The 12,950-nt window shown below is 34.6% G+C and overlaps 2 protein-coding genes across 11 annotated transcripts; both read right to left on the reverse strand.

The window, feature by feature from the left end:
* Positions 1-306: 306 nt before the first annotated feature.
* LOC140816810 (bifunctional nuclease 2-like) lies at positions 307-3,944 on the reverse strand. 8 transcript variants are annotated; one of them, XM_073176270.1, is made up of 11 exons: positions 3,624-3,944; positions 3,083-3,203; positions 2,612-2,911; positions 2,184-2,354; positions 2,038-2,087; positions 1,888-1,944; positions 1,745-1,810; positions 1,593-1,667; positions 1,403-1,521; positions 1,180-1,271; positions 307-555 (listed from the first exon to the last, which is right to left on the reverse strand). In XM_073176270.1, the coding sequence occupies exons 3-11, from the start codon at positions 2,901-2,903 to the stop codon at positions 503-505; spliced, it is 975 nt and encodes a 324-aa protein (XP_073032371.1). In that variant the 5' UTR covers positions 2,904-2,911; positions 3,083-3,203; positions 3,624-3,944; the 3' UTR covers positions 307-502. The 8 variants fall into 8 exon arrangements, with proteins under 8 accessions (XP_073032371.1, XP_073032376.1, XP_073032378.1 ...); XM_073176275.1 differs by lacking the exon at positions 3,624-3,944 and adding an exon at positions 3,367-3,602; XM_073176277.1 differs by lacking the exon at positions 3,083-3,203 and having other exon boundaries at positions 2,612-2,903; positions 3,674-3,944.
* Positions 3,945-4,928: 984 nt separating this feature from the next.
* On the reverse strand, positions 4,929-9,730 carry LOC140816208 (polygalacturonate 4-alpha-galacturonosyltransferase-like). Of its 3 annotated transcripts, none has more exons than XM_073175307.1 (10): positions 9,401-9,730; positions 8,411-8,445; positions 8,275-8,334; positions 8,052-8,189; positions 7,904-7,946; positions 7,741-7,787; positions 7,221-7,555; positions 6,782-7,139; positions 5,969-6,556; positions 4,929-5,779 (listed from the first exon to the last, which is right to left on the reverse strand). In XM_073175307.1, exons 1-10 carry the CDS (start codon positions 9,549-9,551, stop codon positions 5,504-5,506), a joined length of 2,031 nt encoding a protein of 676 aa, XP_073031408.1. In that variant the 5' UTR covers positions 9,552-9,730; the 3' UTR covers positions 4,929-5,503. The 3 variants fall into 3 exon arrangements, with proteins under 3 accessions (XP_073031408.1, XP_073031407.1, XP_073031409.1); XM_073175306.1 differs by having other exon boundaries at positions 7,880-7,946; XM_073175308.1 differs by lacking the exon at positions 9,401-9,730 and having other exon boundaries at positions 7,880-7,946; positions 8,052-8,127; positions 8,411-8,446.
* Between the last annotated feature and the right edge of the window lie 3,220 nt (positions 9,731-12,950).

Consider the following 12,950-nt stretch of genomic DNA (forward strand, 5'->3'; position numbering starts at 1 on the left):
TCACAATAAAAAATAATACTCTTAGCATAAAAAATAATAATTTTTCATAAATGACCCAAATAAGAGATTCATCTCACAAAATATGACCCGTGAGATTGTCTCACATAAATTTTTGCCAAAAATCAGTGAAATTTTTTACCAGCAAATCAAGATAACAATGAAAGTGTAAAAAGATATGCAGATTAATGCAATTTTTTTTAAAACGTTCTCTATTTTCTTAATAAAAAAAAACACACACACACAAGGTCACCCTGCATATCCCTTTTATTATAAACCACAAGATAACAGGTCCAACGAGAACCATCATCCAGAAAATCTAACGAAGAATTCAATAATCGCTTGAATACATTTCTGCATTATATCACATAGCACATAGTTATTATCCATACAACACACAAACATATATATAATATACATAACTGAACGGTTTGACAAAGTGATTGCTATGTACAAGCCGTATACATCCTCTCTTTGACAAACGAGTCATACAACAACTCTGATTCTATGGCCAATTCTTCTTCGTTCGAAGTTGACTCAGCTTATCCCTCCATGAAGCTGCACAAAATATGACATTAAAAACTGTTGCAAGGCACAAACTTTTTTCTGTAAATTAAAAGTTCATGGAAGATGATTTTGATTCATCCATGTCCCCTGTGAGAACCACGTCTGAGGAGGTGCGATGAAACACAATGGACTCAACACAGAAGACAGGAGCCTCAAACTTAACTGACTACAAAATTATTAAACACCACTTTAGTGATGTGATAATTAACGTTTAGTTTCAAAGATAAAATGGAGAAGAGAGGGAAACATTGTTTGGCCAACAGGTTTGGAGCATTGGCACGGGTTGAAAGGCCGTTTACTTACAATTGTAAGATAAAAATTTTATACTACACCCTCGAACATTTTGATATGTCATACTGGGAAATATGAATTTATTGTACTTGTAAATCTTTGGATCATGTAAGTCTCACAAATAAATTTTACACTTAGAATTTATCTGCTCAACCCCAAAATCCGAACAGGAAGGCACACAGACCCAACAGGAAGTAACATAAATTAAATAAAAGATTTCTGAAAGAAGTAGAATTTCCCCCCATATACATTATATATGGTTTCCTGCCCCATTAAATTATTGGATCTAATTATGCAGATATGAATAAAATGGAGAAAGAGTACCTGCATCGCGGTAGCGTTCCTCAACCACAGCAATCATCATATTCCGTACTAGATCAAACTCCTTTGTATCAATACATGGCTGCCCAGTAGGTCTAAGGTAAAAGCTTAGTTAGTACCATTTGGAACTAATGCAGTCGATTCAAATTCGAGTTCCTCCAGCAAAAGATCATAATTCTGAAACCATGATTGCCAGTTCCAAGTTCCTTTAGGACATCATTCGTACCTGTCAAGTTCAGCAAACAATCTGCCATCAGACATAGAGCTCCAAACCGACAACTTGGGTGTCTCCATAACCCTGACGCCATCGTTGTAAGCCAAGAATTTGTTCACTTGTATTGCCACCTGTGGTAATAAATTAGTAGGCTACATGAGTTAGCCCATTTAATCTTAGCAAATGTAGATTTTACTATTACCTTGCATCTCACTGCAATATTGATTGCATCTGATGGTCGGAGATCAAATCTGACACTCTCCGCTTCATTATCCAACTTCAATCAGAATAAAATAATTAATCCACTGATAAACTACCAAGGGTAAGAAGAATACTGGTAATTCAATCACTTACCTTTGTAAGATGCAGCTCAGCACAATATGCCTCGTGTACCCTCTTGGTGATACGTACAAGCTTCACCTGAAAAAGAAGAAGATAACTCAGTGCTTAAATGCTTATAAAAATGAAAATAACAATGAGATGTATTGTCAACGCACTGTATAGCCCATCTTCTCAATCATATCTTTCACCACTTGATACATGGTGGGCCGAGCCTGAAAATGTTATCAAAAAATTAGAATCCTACCTGAACCCCAAAATATCTGTTGAATTCAGATACCGAAACAAGAAAGAGCAGGGATTCGTACCATTTGAACATTCCGTACAGCTGCCATGAGTAGCACACTTGGCATTTCCACTGTAATGAAGGCCACAGGAATCAAGGATAACGAGACAATAAAAGCTTAAAACAAATTTACAGTCAGGAAAAATATTGGTCAAATTAAAATCTTACAAACTATTATAGGGAGTAGTAGGCCAGTCCCATCTTCCATCTTCAGAACAATTGCAGGATGTGGAGCATAATCCGGCAAATGACTTCCATGAGGACTATTACGGACGCATCTCAAGTGCCCACCATCTCTCATCTTGATCATGAAACCCTCTGACCCACTTTTCACCTCAACTATCACAAATAATAAACAGAGAATAGATTTATATATTCCAATTTCCACAATCATATTAAAATCCATGTACAATTATAGGAGCTCGCCATATATACACTAGAAGAGTAATTCTCCCATGTCGGAGCTTTCATATAGATTGGTATCTTTTTTCCAAACACATGCAAATCATAATAAGACAAATTATGTAAAAATAAAAAATTTCTAATTTCAATATGGTTTAGGCCTGCAATTATGCGCGATAATAAACTCCACATACCAGCTTCAATCAAACTAGAATCAATATAATCAGCATCATTCTCATTGGAATTTCCTGCCATGCTATCATTACCATTTGAGGATGAACTGAAACTACACCTAATAGATACGCCTTTCCTCAAAATCTGTCGAAAACCCGTGCTTGTCTTGCCACTTTGGATCCCTTTAAGACCCGATAGCCCACCTCTAATGGCTTTATCTTTCAGCAAAGGTGAACTGAAAAGTGCCGAGTAGATTCCAGTCTGTTTCGATCCAACTACGGGGCAAACAACAGGGCCTTGAAGTGAAGCCATCTACAATCCTTTCAAATGCATCCGAACAATATAAAGTAAATATCAAATTTTTACCAGCCTAAAATGTGAATTAATATCAAATAAATGAACAGAGACTTGAATATAATTCACAAGTTTGTCATCTTTGAATGATAGTTAAAATCTGCCGGATAATCATTATATAATATGCTGTCGGATACCCGAATCTTAATTCCAAGGTTCAGTAATTCCGAAACTTGTTCAAGTGAGAATTTCTAGAGAGAGCTCAACGTTGACTAGATTGGGGGGATTCAATTTCGTCGTAAATTTCTTGTCCAATATCTAGAATATAATCATAATTGTCGTCAAATTAAGCTACGATTTATCAACCATAATATACAACAGAGGATGAATCAGTAGCAATCTTCAAATTTCATGACACAACAGTAATAAAGCCTAGATCAATTGAACACACTCTCAAAGCTTTGCAAGTCAGAAGACATACTTAACAGAATCATCGTTCAATTTTACAACTTGACCACGTCTTCAGACCATAAAATCTCCCACTTTCTCTTCTCTATTTCTCAAGGTTTAGCCTTCATTTCTTTTTTTTAACATACAAAAAGACTCCATGGAAGAAGCATCGTAGATTTTTTTTTGGGAACAGGAATCATCCTAGATTTTCGATATACCAAGAACCACCACAAAAAAATAAAAAATAAAAACCTTCTTTCTTTATGTATATAAATAACATATATACACCTTGAAAATAAAAATGCTCTTCAAGATTCGGAAATCAACAGAAAACCCACCAAAATCCGCAGCTTAATTCCTGAAAACCTATAAACTGTGAGAATTTCATTGAATCAGTAACAAGTTAAAATTGATCCGGGGAGTTCAAATGATCAGAGCAAAGGAAAAATGAGGAAGAGGAAAGAAAAAAACTGGGGAGAGGAATGGACTGGACTGGACTGGACTGGACAGGACAGCTGATGACCGAAAGTACATAAAATATATAAATATAAAGAAAAATTATCGAGTGCCAGAAATCGATCAGAAATATTTTTTGCTCACAAGGACCGACCAATTGGTAAAGTGCGCTGGAGATATTTTACTAGCACAGCTAAAATAACTTTAAATAATTAATCATGTAATAAATAATTGTTGATCTTTATTATCAATATTATATTATATTATATTATATTATAGATCTTTATTCTGAAAATTTCAAAATGATATCTTCATAATATAGGGGCATATTTATTTGCTTTATTTAGACTCAATCAGAATAATTTTTACAAATTAAGATTTTGAATTGATTTATTATTTTTATTTAGGATTTTTGTTTGAAGAAGTTTATTTAGGATTATATCACAAAATCATTTCAAAAAAAAAAAAAGGATTATATCACAAAATTTAGTATGACAATAAAATCAAACGATATGCTTTCTTTGTTTGTACCACGTTGTTTTAATAGGTCGTAAGTATTTTTAATTTAAAACCCTGTTTTTTGTTTATTGACTACGTGAATAAAATTCACATGAATTTTTAATCAAATAATCATTAATTATGAATTGATTTTGAAATCATAGAAATATTTATTTATCGACAATTAATATCCTTTTAATTTAAATTTATAGATATTATAGTAATTTCATTTTCAGGCAATCGCTTTACTTTTAATTAAAATGAATCAAATTGATCGAGCAAATTTAAATGAAAAGAAAAAGAAAAAAAGTTTTAGCACTGTCTTTATTCTTGTCTGGCACGCGTAAGATATTTTCATGTGGAGCTCTTCTTTGATAAGAAAATAATTTGCACGTAGGTTTTCTGCTAGTCAATCTACGTGTTAACTGATTCATATCTATAGATTCGAAAGTTTAAAATATAGCTACTTCCAAAGTCATTTATACTTTCATTCGACTTCAACTCCCGAAAATAAATATACTTATTTTTTCGTTTTCAAACGACTTTTTATATCTCGACATAATTAATACTGTAAATTCAACTTTTATTGTAAATATAGTGACATTGGCAATAAAATGGAGAACTAAACATACACACCCCTGAATCCAATGAGATATATAAAGAGAATTACAGCCTCAGAAGTCTGAAAGTTGCGTACATAGCATAACAAATCATCGAGTGCTGAACACTCCGCAAAGAATCGGTACATAAAAGTTCTTCAAAGAAACTGTGCTACAGTTAGTTAAAAAATTTGTTAATGTCATGAACTTGATACCTAGAATAATTTTTTTCGTTTGGGGGTTGGATGATGTCCGCTCCCACTGGAGGTAGAGTTTCTGAATATAGAAAGTTTGACAAGAATTACATGGCCAAATGGCGGTAGGCTGTTGTTCAAAGAATACTTTAGTTAAATGTAAATCCCATCTCCACAGATAATGTGATCACAAATTGAATCAGGTATGAGACATCATATCGAAGTTCGTAAAAAACATGATTTCACAAAATTAATGGAATCACACAGAAGAACAAGGATGTAAGAATAATGGTAAAAGGAACTCATCGTGACTGATAGCTTTCCGTATTTAGCTAGTCAGAGGTCTTCATTACTCACCACTCCATATAGCTCAGAGAAGACCATTAAAAAGCAATGTCTGCCCCTCGACTTTGTTATTCAGTCATTCACTTATTTTGCAGTTGCGTATGTAAGGATGATCATATTTTATGTACTTGGTCCAATATGGCCTGTACCTACTCATTGCCAACTCAAGCCACGGTTTCATATTCCCATTGTAATGTACAACAGCTGCATTCTCAATTTCTGACCGATCAATGCTTGGATTATAACCCAAACCAAGAACGTGCCACGACTTTTCAAGTGGATGAGTAAGCCCATAAAAAGTAATCAGACCTGGAGGCAGTGTCCCTAGCTTCCAAAGGACCCTGTCTTCATTCTGAGTCAAACGAAGAAAAGGGGGAAAACAAACGAAGGAATTGAGAACATTTTGTGACCAGGAAGTAATTGTCATGAAAGATAGAACTGAATTTTTTTTGATAGATTTATATAGCTTCAAAATACACGACACAACATAAAAAAAGAAGCAAAGTTGTAAAACGAAAAAAGGAATAATACAAGAAATTACCATATTCTGCCATTTGTGGTAAATGCCAGTTATATCCTTATTCTTCCACTCTTTGAGATCGAACATGTTCATTCCGTACGCCCACCCACAAGCGTTAGGATCAAAATTTTTTGCTATATGAGGATTGGAAAAGTTTAGGTACTTATCAAACCGATGAAAGCTCTCACCACAGGTTTCAACCGCACCATTAACTTTTCCCTGAAGATCTACTTCCCACAATCCAGTCAAGTCTTTCTGAACAACAATGTCATCATCGAGGAAAAGAATTTTATCCAACTTAGGATAAACCTGTGGGAGATAAAACCTGAGGTGGTTAAGCATGGATAGGTACTTTGGATTCCTGTATTTTAGGTTCGAAGAACCACCAGAAAGCGTGGTAGGATGAGCAGCCTTGAAGTAGTACTCTTTCATGGCGGCAGACTCCAATTGATGTAAAACGGGGCAATAGGAAGAGTTAAGCCACTTGAATTCATCTACATTTTCAACATGGATGGTAGCTTTACCAGGGGGGTTCAAGAGAAACCACATATTCATTGCTCCGAAGTTTAGCTTATCAGTAACCAGATGGAAAACATGTTTCTCAGGTTCCTGCAGATCGTACAAGCACCGTGCATAACGTCAAAAGAATGGACCAATAAATTGAGAACAAATCAGAGAGGAAAATAACAAGAGTACTTAAAAAAAAAAGAAGAATAAAAGTTGCATATTTTTTCTTTATAAAAATGTTATAATCAATCCAGCAACAAGTCTTGAGAGATCAACAAAAAAATTGAATGAACAAAAAGGAAGAAAAAATAAAAGCAAATTTCACACCTTGGCATTCATGATGGCTGAATTGACAACCACAGAAACAGCAAGAACATTGTCAGAAAAAAGGGCATAGTGGTAAAGACTGGGATTTTCCAGATTTTCACTATGCGGGAACTTTCTTTTCTCCTGTGGAAGGAGGTAGTAATCAATTGTCAAGCGCATTGACAAACAGTGAAGTCCATTTGGGATTGTCTTTGCTGCTATTTGGCTTAGGAATGTGCTTTGCTTTTTTAGAATCCGGACTTGCTCATCTGCAGACTGCAGCATGGCTCTTAGCTTTCCAGTTACAAGCTTGCAATCGTACAACTGCTCCCTGGCTTTGGCAAGGACTTGGCCCATTACTTTAATTTTTTCAGGTGCACTGTCGTATTATTAGTGTAGACAACTTGGAGAGTAAGCTAGAGTTTGAGAGATTGTATAAGAAAATAGCAATGCATCTTACCTGCGTTGTAACTCAGAATCAGCAGTTGTATCTCCCAATGAACGCTGACTTTCTTTGAGACGGTTCTGTAATTCATTGACCGAGTCAGTCTTGTTCTTCATCCTTGCAAGACTTATATACACCCTTGCCATTATCATTTGATCTCGTATCAAGCGCACATTTGAATCAGAGTTTTCATTCTCATTTTCTTTCCTCCATATGCTATACTTCCCTAAAACTGCAGAATCAACTGAATTTGAATGTTCAATAGCTGCAGTTTCAAGCTTCACACTCACTTCATCATCTTGCTTTAACAAATCGGCAACACGCTTTTCTCGTCTTTTTTCTCTCAGTTGCTGCATTTTGATTTCATAAATAATCCTATAGCTCAAGATTATCCAGGGACAGACATTTCTAATTTCCAAATAGAAAAATGAAAATTTAAAAGGATATACTTTTCTGGTTCTTTCAATAAAAGGAAACAAAAATTGAGTTCAAGTATCAATAGCAATATCATCCAAACGCAAATCTTGGAGCTTACCCTTCTGACTAGCATAGCAGGAGTTTCCATAGCACGAGAATGATCCTCTGCATAAAACAATATGCACAACTCAATTATTTCATATTTATACACAACAAAATGAAGTATCGCATCAAGTGAATTTCTAGAAAGTTAATACCATTTGAAGTGTATTCCTGCTTACCTCTAGATGTTTCAAGCCTGGTATTTGAAGCTAATCCAGTCGACTTACATCACAAAATAATAAGAAACTGGTATAAGCATCTATCAAATGATAATATGTTCTTCAACTACAGAAGTAACAGGAGCAACATGTTTATGCTCAAACTGACCTCAGCAAAAGTGACATTATTATCAGCAGCAGTTTCCAGCCCAAAAAATTTCCATGAAACAGTCATGTTATTTTTTCTGAAAAAATCTATAGTTAAGGGTCCTAAATCATCAGTGCTGGCATTAACCACATCCATTACCTAAAATAATGCGGAGATTTTCAACAACTGATGAAGCATAATATATTATTTGCTTTCAGAACACATTCATCAAATCAAAACTTACCTCTTTTGAGAAGAAAGATTTAAGATGTTGAGAAGCCAGCCTCAGTCTCCAATTAAAATCCTGTATAGAGCAGCGCCTTATTAACCTCACGTCTAATCCAAATATACAGTACATAAATGTATGTATAAGAATATACCAGTCCACTAGTATCCATTGAGAAGTCATCTTGGCCTGCAGAACATCAGATATAGTTTTCAGTTAAATGTAAACTCAGAGAATCGATTAATACCTAAGTGACAAGTGACAATTCATGTGTGCAAACAGAAAGAGATTAAAAATGCGGAAGCTTGCCCATCCTCCAGCTCTTCAAGAGAGAACTGGCTCATCCCAAATTTATGTCTTCATTGACAAAATAAGTTCAAAGCAGAAATGCTAATTATTGAATGACAACCACTATAGCAATGTAACATTAACATTTTTGCTTTGAAAGTAAGATAAGTTAATATTGAGAATATTTGATCAGATCTCTTAATAGATTACTTGAAAGGTTTCATCATCAGCACTATCCAGATCCACCCCACCTGAACATACACTTTTGAACTAACTGCCACTAAGACATTCTCGATCCTCGATTTTTCCTATCTATCCAATCCATAATTCAATGCATGACGTTCCGCATTTTTTTGCAATGAAGCTTAGTGCTGATTCTGAACTTACAACACAATTTACAACCATACCCTACACTTTCAGCTGTCCCACCACAACGTGGAATATATTTCCCATGTAATAGACAACGAAAGGAAGATTCCTGAAACCTGCAAACTGTTTTCTGCAATGTATCAAACTAGCAAATCAACTATTCAAGAAAAACAATAAGTTTTCCAGATGTCAACAAACATTATTTCAATTGGGTAATTTTCCAAGCTATCGTCACCAAAGTTTCCCACTAAGTGACAAAATTGAATCACCCCGATTTTAAGCTAAATGTCAACTTGGAATAACAAAAAATTTCACCAAATCAAATTCTACAAACAAGTGACCCACAGGCCACAACCACTCGCATCAAGACAGCATTAAAACAAATGTTTGGAGCGCCAACTGTAAACTCAACAATCCAACAGATGCCTTAAATCTCAAATTTCAAACCCAAAAAAAACTACGTAAATCAATCATCATAGAAACGCACCACCGGAAGCATTGGCAAAGAGGCCACGGCCTAGGACCAAGATGGAGAAAGCAAGAAGAGAAAAGATCAAGACGAGGACAACGGTGAAGCGAGATCCAATTGCCTTATTCCTGTGGATTCCAGCAGATGATAATCCTCCCCGAATCGTCATGCCCAGTCCACAGCCCTTCCAAAGTTTCACCAATCAGAGAGAAATGGGAACGACAAAATCAAACATGGTGAGAATGATGGCAATTAAAGGAGATCTGTCTGGCAATTAATGATAATTTTACGCCGGTTTGCATGTGTGTGTGCGACTGTGTGAGAGAGAATATAAATGGATTTGAAAATCACATTTCTTGCCAGTGTAATTAACATTAATTTTATTTACATTTATACCCTTCGATCACGGAAAATTGGTGGCTTGACCCTTGGAGTGGAACTTGGCACTAAGCAGGGTGCTATATATCTGATAAAAACTGGATTAGGTGTACCAAAAGTTTTGATCCATATTACAAATACATCGATTAGATTAAAATTTTGTGATATAGTATTTATGCCCAAAAAAACTTAAACATAAATATCGAAAATTTTCAACGATTACCTATCAAAAATCTTATGTATATCGAAAATTTCTGTATTTCTCAATATAATAACTTCGGTATACTGAAAATTTCTATATTTTTTCATACCCTAGTTGAAAGTTCCCCTAAGTTTTTAATAGTAAAAATAGATTCTATTAATTTGGCAAAAGATCGGTATGTGCAAATACCATGCAAAACCAAAGGAATGAAATCTACAAACTCAAAATCTCAAGGTCGGAGTTATCTTGTGGGCTAACTCGTGAGCAACCTGGCTAATTTGTCTAAGGCAGTGGGAGTGGCGAATGAAGGCGCCTGGATTACGATCGCATGCTTATTTAATGGCATCCACTGTTGGTGCTTCCACGGAGAAAGAAAAGAGTAATAGATAACTTGAATCACGGTCGGTTTCCACTGTCTAATTATGTCCTTTAAGCTGGGTAGCGACTATAATACCTTCATGGACAGCACTCAGCACATTCATGGAAAACACTAGTTGTGTGCATGTAAAATTTTCCATGTATGTTCACATCTTACCACACTGCCTGCATATAAAATCTTCCATGTATGGTCACACCCTGCCTACCTGCCACACCGACACAAAAATACTACAAGGATGAGAGACTATAGTTGCATCAACGTTCACCTTTACATGTACTTGAGAGTGTTGAAATTTTCGAATATTTGTCCAAGTCTTTATCTGCATGCCTAGTCAAATAGAGTCTGTTAATAATGATTTATTAGTAATAATGTATTACGAGAAGTAATTATATTTGCATATTTGTTATTTAGTGGTCTTAGTGATCCAGTAATAATTCTATTTCTATAGTTCTTTATGGTGTATTTGTTTATAAAAAGATCATTGATCGACATAGAAGATATATAACAGAAAACATAACTCTCTCGAGCCCAGACACACAACGAGTAGAGTTGGAAACATTGAAGCTAAAGGATCTCAAGGCCAAGAACTACCTCTTTCCAGCAATCTTGGAGACAATTCTTTGCAAAGATACATACAAGTGGATGTGGGATTCGATGAAGAAAAATATCAATGAAATGCAAAGGCAAAGCGATTACAACAAATTACAAGGACTTCGAACCGAGTTCGAAAGTTTGTGTATGAAGTCGGGAGAATCAGTTTCTGATTAATATATTTTTCTCTGTCTGTAATTTCAATGTAACTATTACACATAGTCAGCATAAGCAGTTTGGGCTGCTTGTGCTTTGGTGTTTTCTGCTTTTGGACGCTGTTCATGGGCCCGAACTTTTTATCCAAGTTCCTTCCAATTTGTACATATTTTGTGTGCTGCTGTCTGCAAGAAACCTTACTTTTGTACTTTAAGATATTATTATTGATTATATGTTATTGTTTAATGACGGTTTTAATTTAATGTAGTTTGTATATATTTGAAACGTATCCATTTGACTAAGCCCCAGCTCAATAGGAACTTTGATTTTTGCTGGGGATGTTTAAAAGGGAAGAAGGAAAATTAGATGTTACAATATTTCTTTACCAGAGAGTTACTTGACTTGCTCCAGCCCAGTCTACATTTTTGGGCTTAGTGAGAAATATAGATTGAGTTTTCTTTTTTAAAAAAAAAAAAATTTTAGCCTTACATTTTCAATTTTTAGCCCATTTCCAGAAGGTTTTCTTTCTCCCAAAATGGAAACAAGAGGATGAGAGCTGTTACTCTCCTGTTGGTTGAAAATTTCAAGTTCGTTGGCTCAGAGGTCAGGTTTGTTCCCATCTCAATACTCTTCCAAAAAATGTTCCCTCACAACTCAGGATTAAAATATTTTCTGGTTACGTCCATACTTACTCAGAGCATGGAAATTTAAAAAATTCTAGAAATTGATGGCTTCAACCTGAGACCTTTGCATCATTAGATGGAGGAAACTTCCAATGGTATTTTAAATTCTACACTCATGTCCAAAATTCTTCACTTGATCCGTGCATGCCCAGCACGAGACATAGACTTTTTGCTGATATACACATTTTCAGGCACACATTTTCAAAGTTTATTTCAAGTTGTATTCTTCGATTGTAAACTTCTTATCCTTAGTCTGGCTAGTCCCGCCGACTCCATATTAGAAATCGCCAAACCTTGTGGTCAAGCATCCGTGTTTAGACTTTGCTCTGTGCGACAGAATTTTTATATTATTGAAAAAGGACAGAAAAGAGAATAGGAGAAAACATATTATTAATATTTTTTTTTAAATTTTATCAGCTTCCACTAACTTAATTTTGATATCCTTTAATGTTCTTATTTTGTTATAATCTCTAGATTTTTAAAATAAAAATCCATTGAACACGAAAAATAACGCACAGAAAGTTACTTATATGGTCACAATGTTTACTGACTAATTACTTGTAAAACATTGTATGTTTTGCTCGACTTTATTTTGCCTTTGGGACGAAGCAAGTAATTTCGTAGATGGGAGGCACTTTAAGTACAAAATCTAAGTGAATAAAGTTATACTGTGGAAACCATATTTCACCCCTTTGGTAATATAATGTTATCTTCTTGTCCACATATTACTTCAAGCCTTTCTTCACATGTTGAGGTAGCTGACGGTAGTGGCAGAGTCAAGAATCTGCCGTTAATCGGACTAGAATTTTAATTGTGCTGTACTTAAAATCATTCATCAAATAGACGAGTTTCACCTCATTGAAAGATATAAAATTGTGCACGATATGTGTATATATATAAAAATAAAAATAAAAGTGTTTTTCAAAAATTCAAAAATCAAAATAACAAATTTGTAATATTCATATGACATAAAGGCAAAATAGAAAAAAAAAATTGGAGTTTATTTTGTCTCTATTAGGCCAAACTTTATGATATATGATATATATATATATATAAATTTTTTATTTAATCATACTTAATAAATGAGTTTCGTACATTCGATGTTCCCTTAGAATATATATTATAAGTCTGCAGTATAACTTAGCTTACATAGAGATGTATGTTCTTTCTTTTTTAAAA

This window comes from Primulina eburnea, chromosome 16, assembly GCF_022965805.1.
Source record: "Primulina eburnea isolate SZY01 chromosome 16, ASM2296580v1, whole genome shotgun sequence".
Lineage (NCBI taxonomy): Eukaryota > Viridiplantae > Streptophyta > Magnoliopsida > Lamiales > Gesneriaceae > Primulina > Primulina eburnea.

What these genes read in the sequence shown, in the direction of transcription:
- LOC140816810 (XM_073176277.1), bottom strand. Translation starts at nt 2,903, where the DNA reads ATGGCTTCACTTCAAGGCCCTGTTGTTTGCCCCGTAGTTGGATCGAAA. An exon ending in CTGAGCTGCATCTTACAAAG is followed by an intron (nt 1,668 to 1,744) that starts GTAAGTGATTGA and finishes TTCTGATTGAAG; the next exon opens with TTGGATAATGAAGCGGAGAG. An exon ending in TTGTTTGCTGAACTTGACAG is followed by an intron (nt 1,272 to 1,402) that starts GTACGAATGATG and finishes CTTTTACCTTAG; the next exon opens with ACCTACTGGGCAGCCATGTA.
- LOC140816208 (XM_073175306.1), bottom strand. Translation starts at nt 9,551, where the DNA reads ATGACGATTCGGGGAGGATTATCATCTGCTGGAATCCACAGGAATAAG. An exon ending in CTGCTATGCTAGTCAGAAGG is followed by an intron (nt 7,556 to 7,740) that starts GTAAGCTCCAAG and finishes ATCAAAATGCAG; the next exon opens with CAACTGAGAGAAAAAAGACG. An exon ending in ACCACAAATGGCAGAATATG is followed by an intron (nt 5,780 to 5,968) that starts GTAATTTCTTGT and finishes CGTTTGACTCAG; the next exon opens with AATGAAGACAGGGTCCTTTG.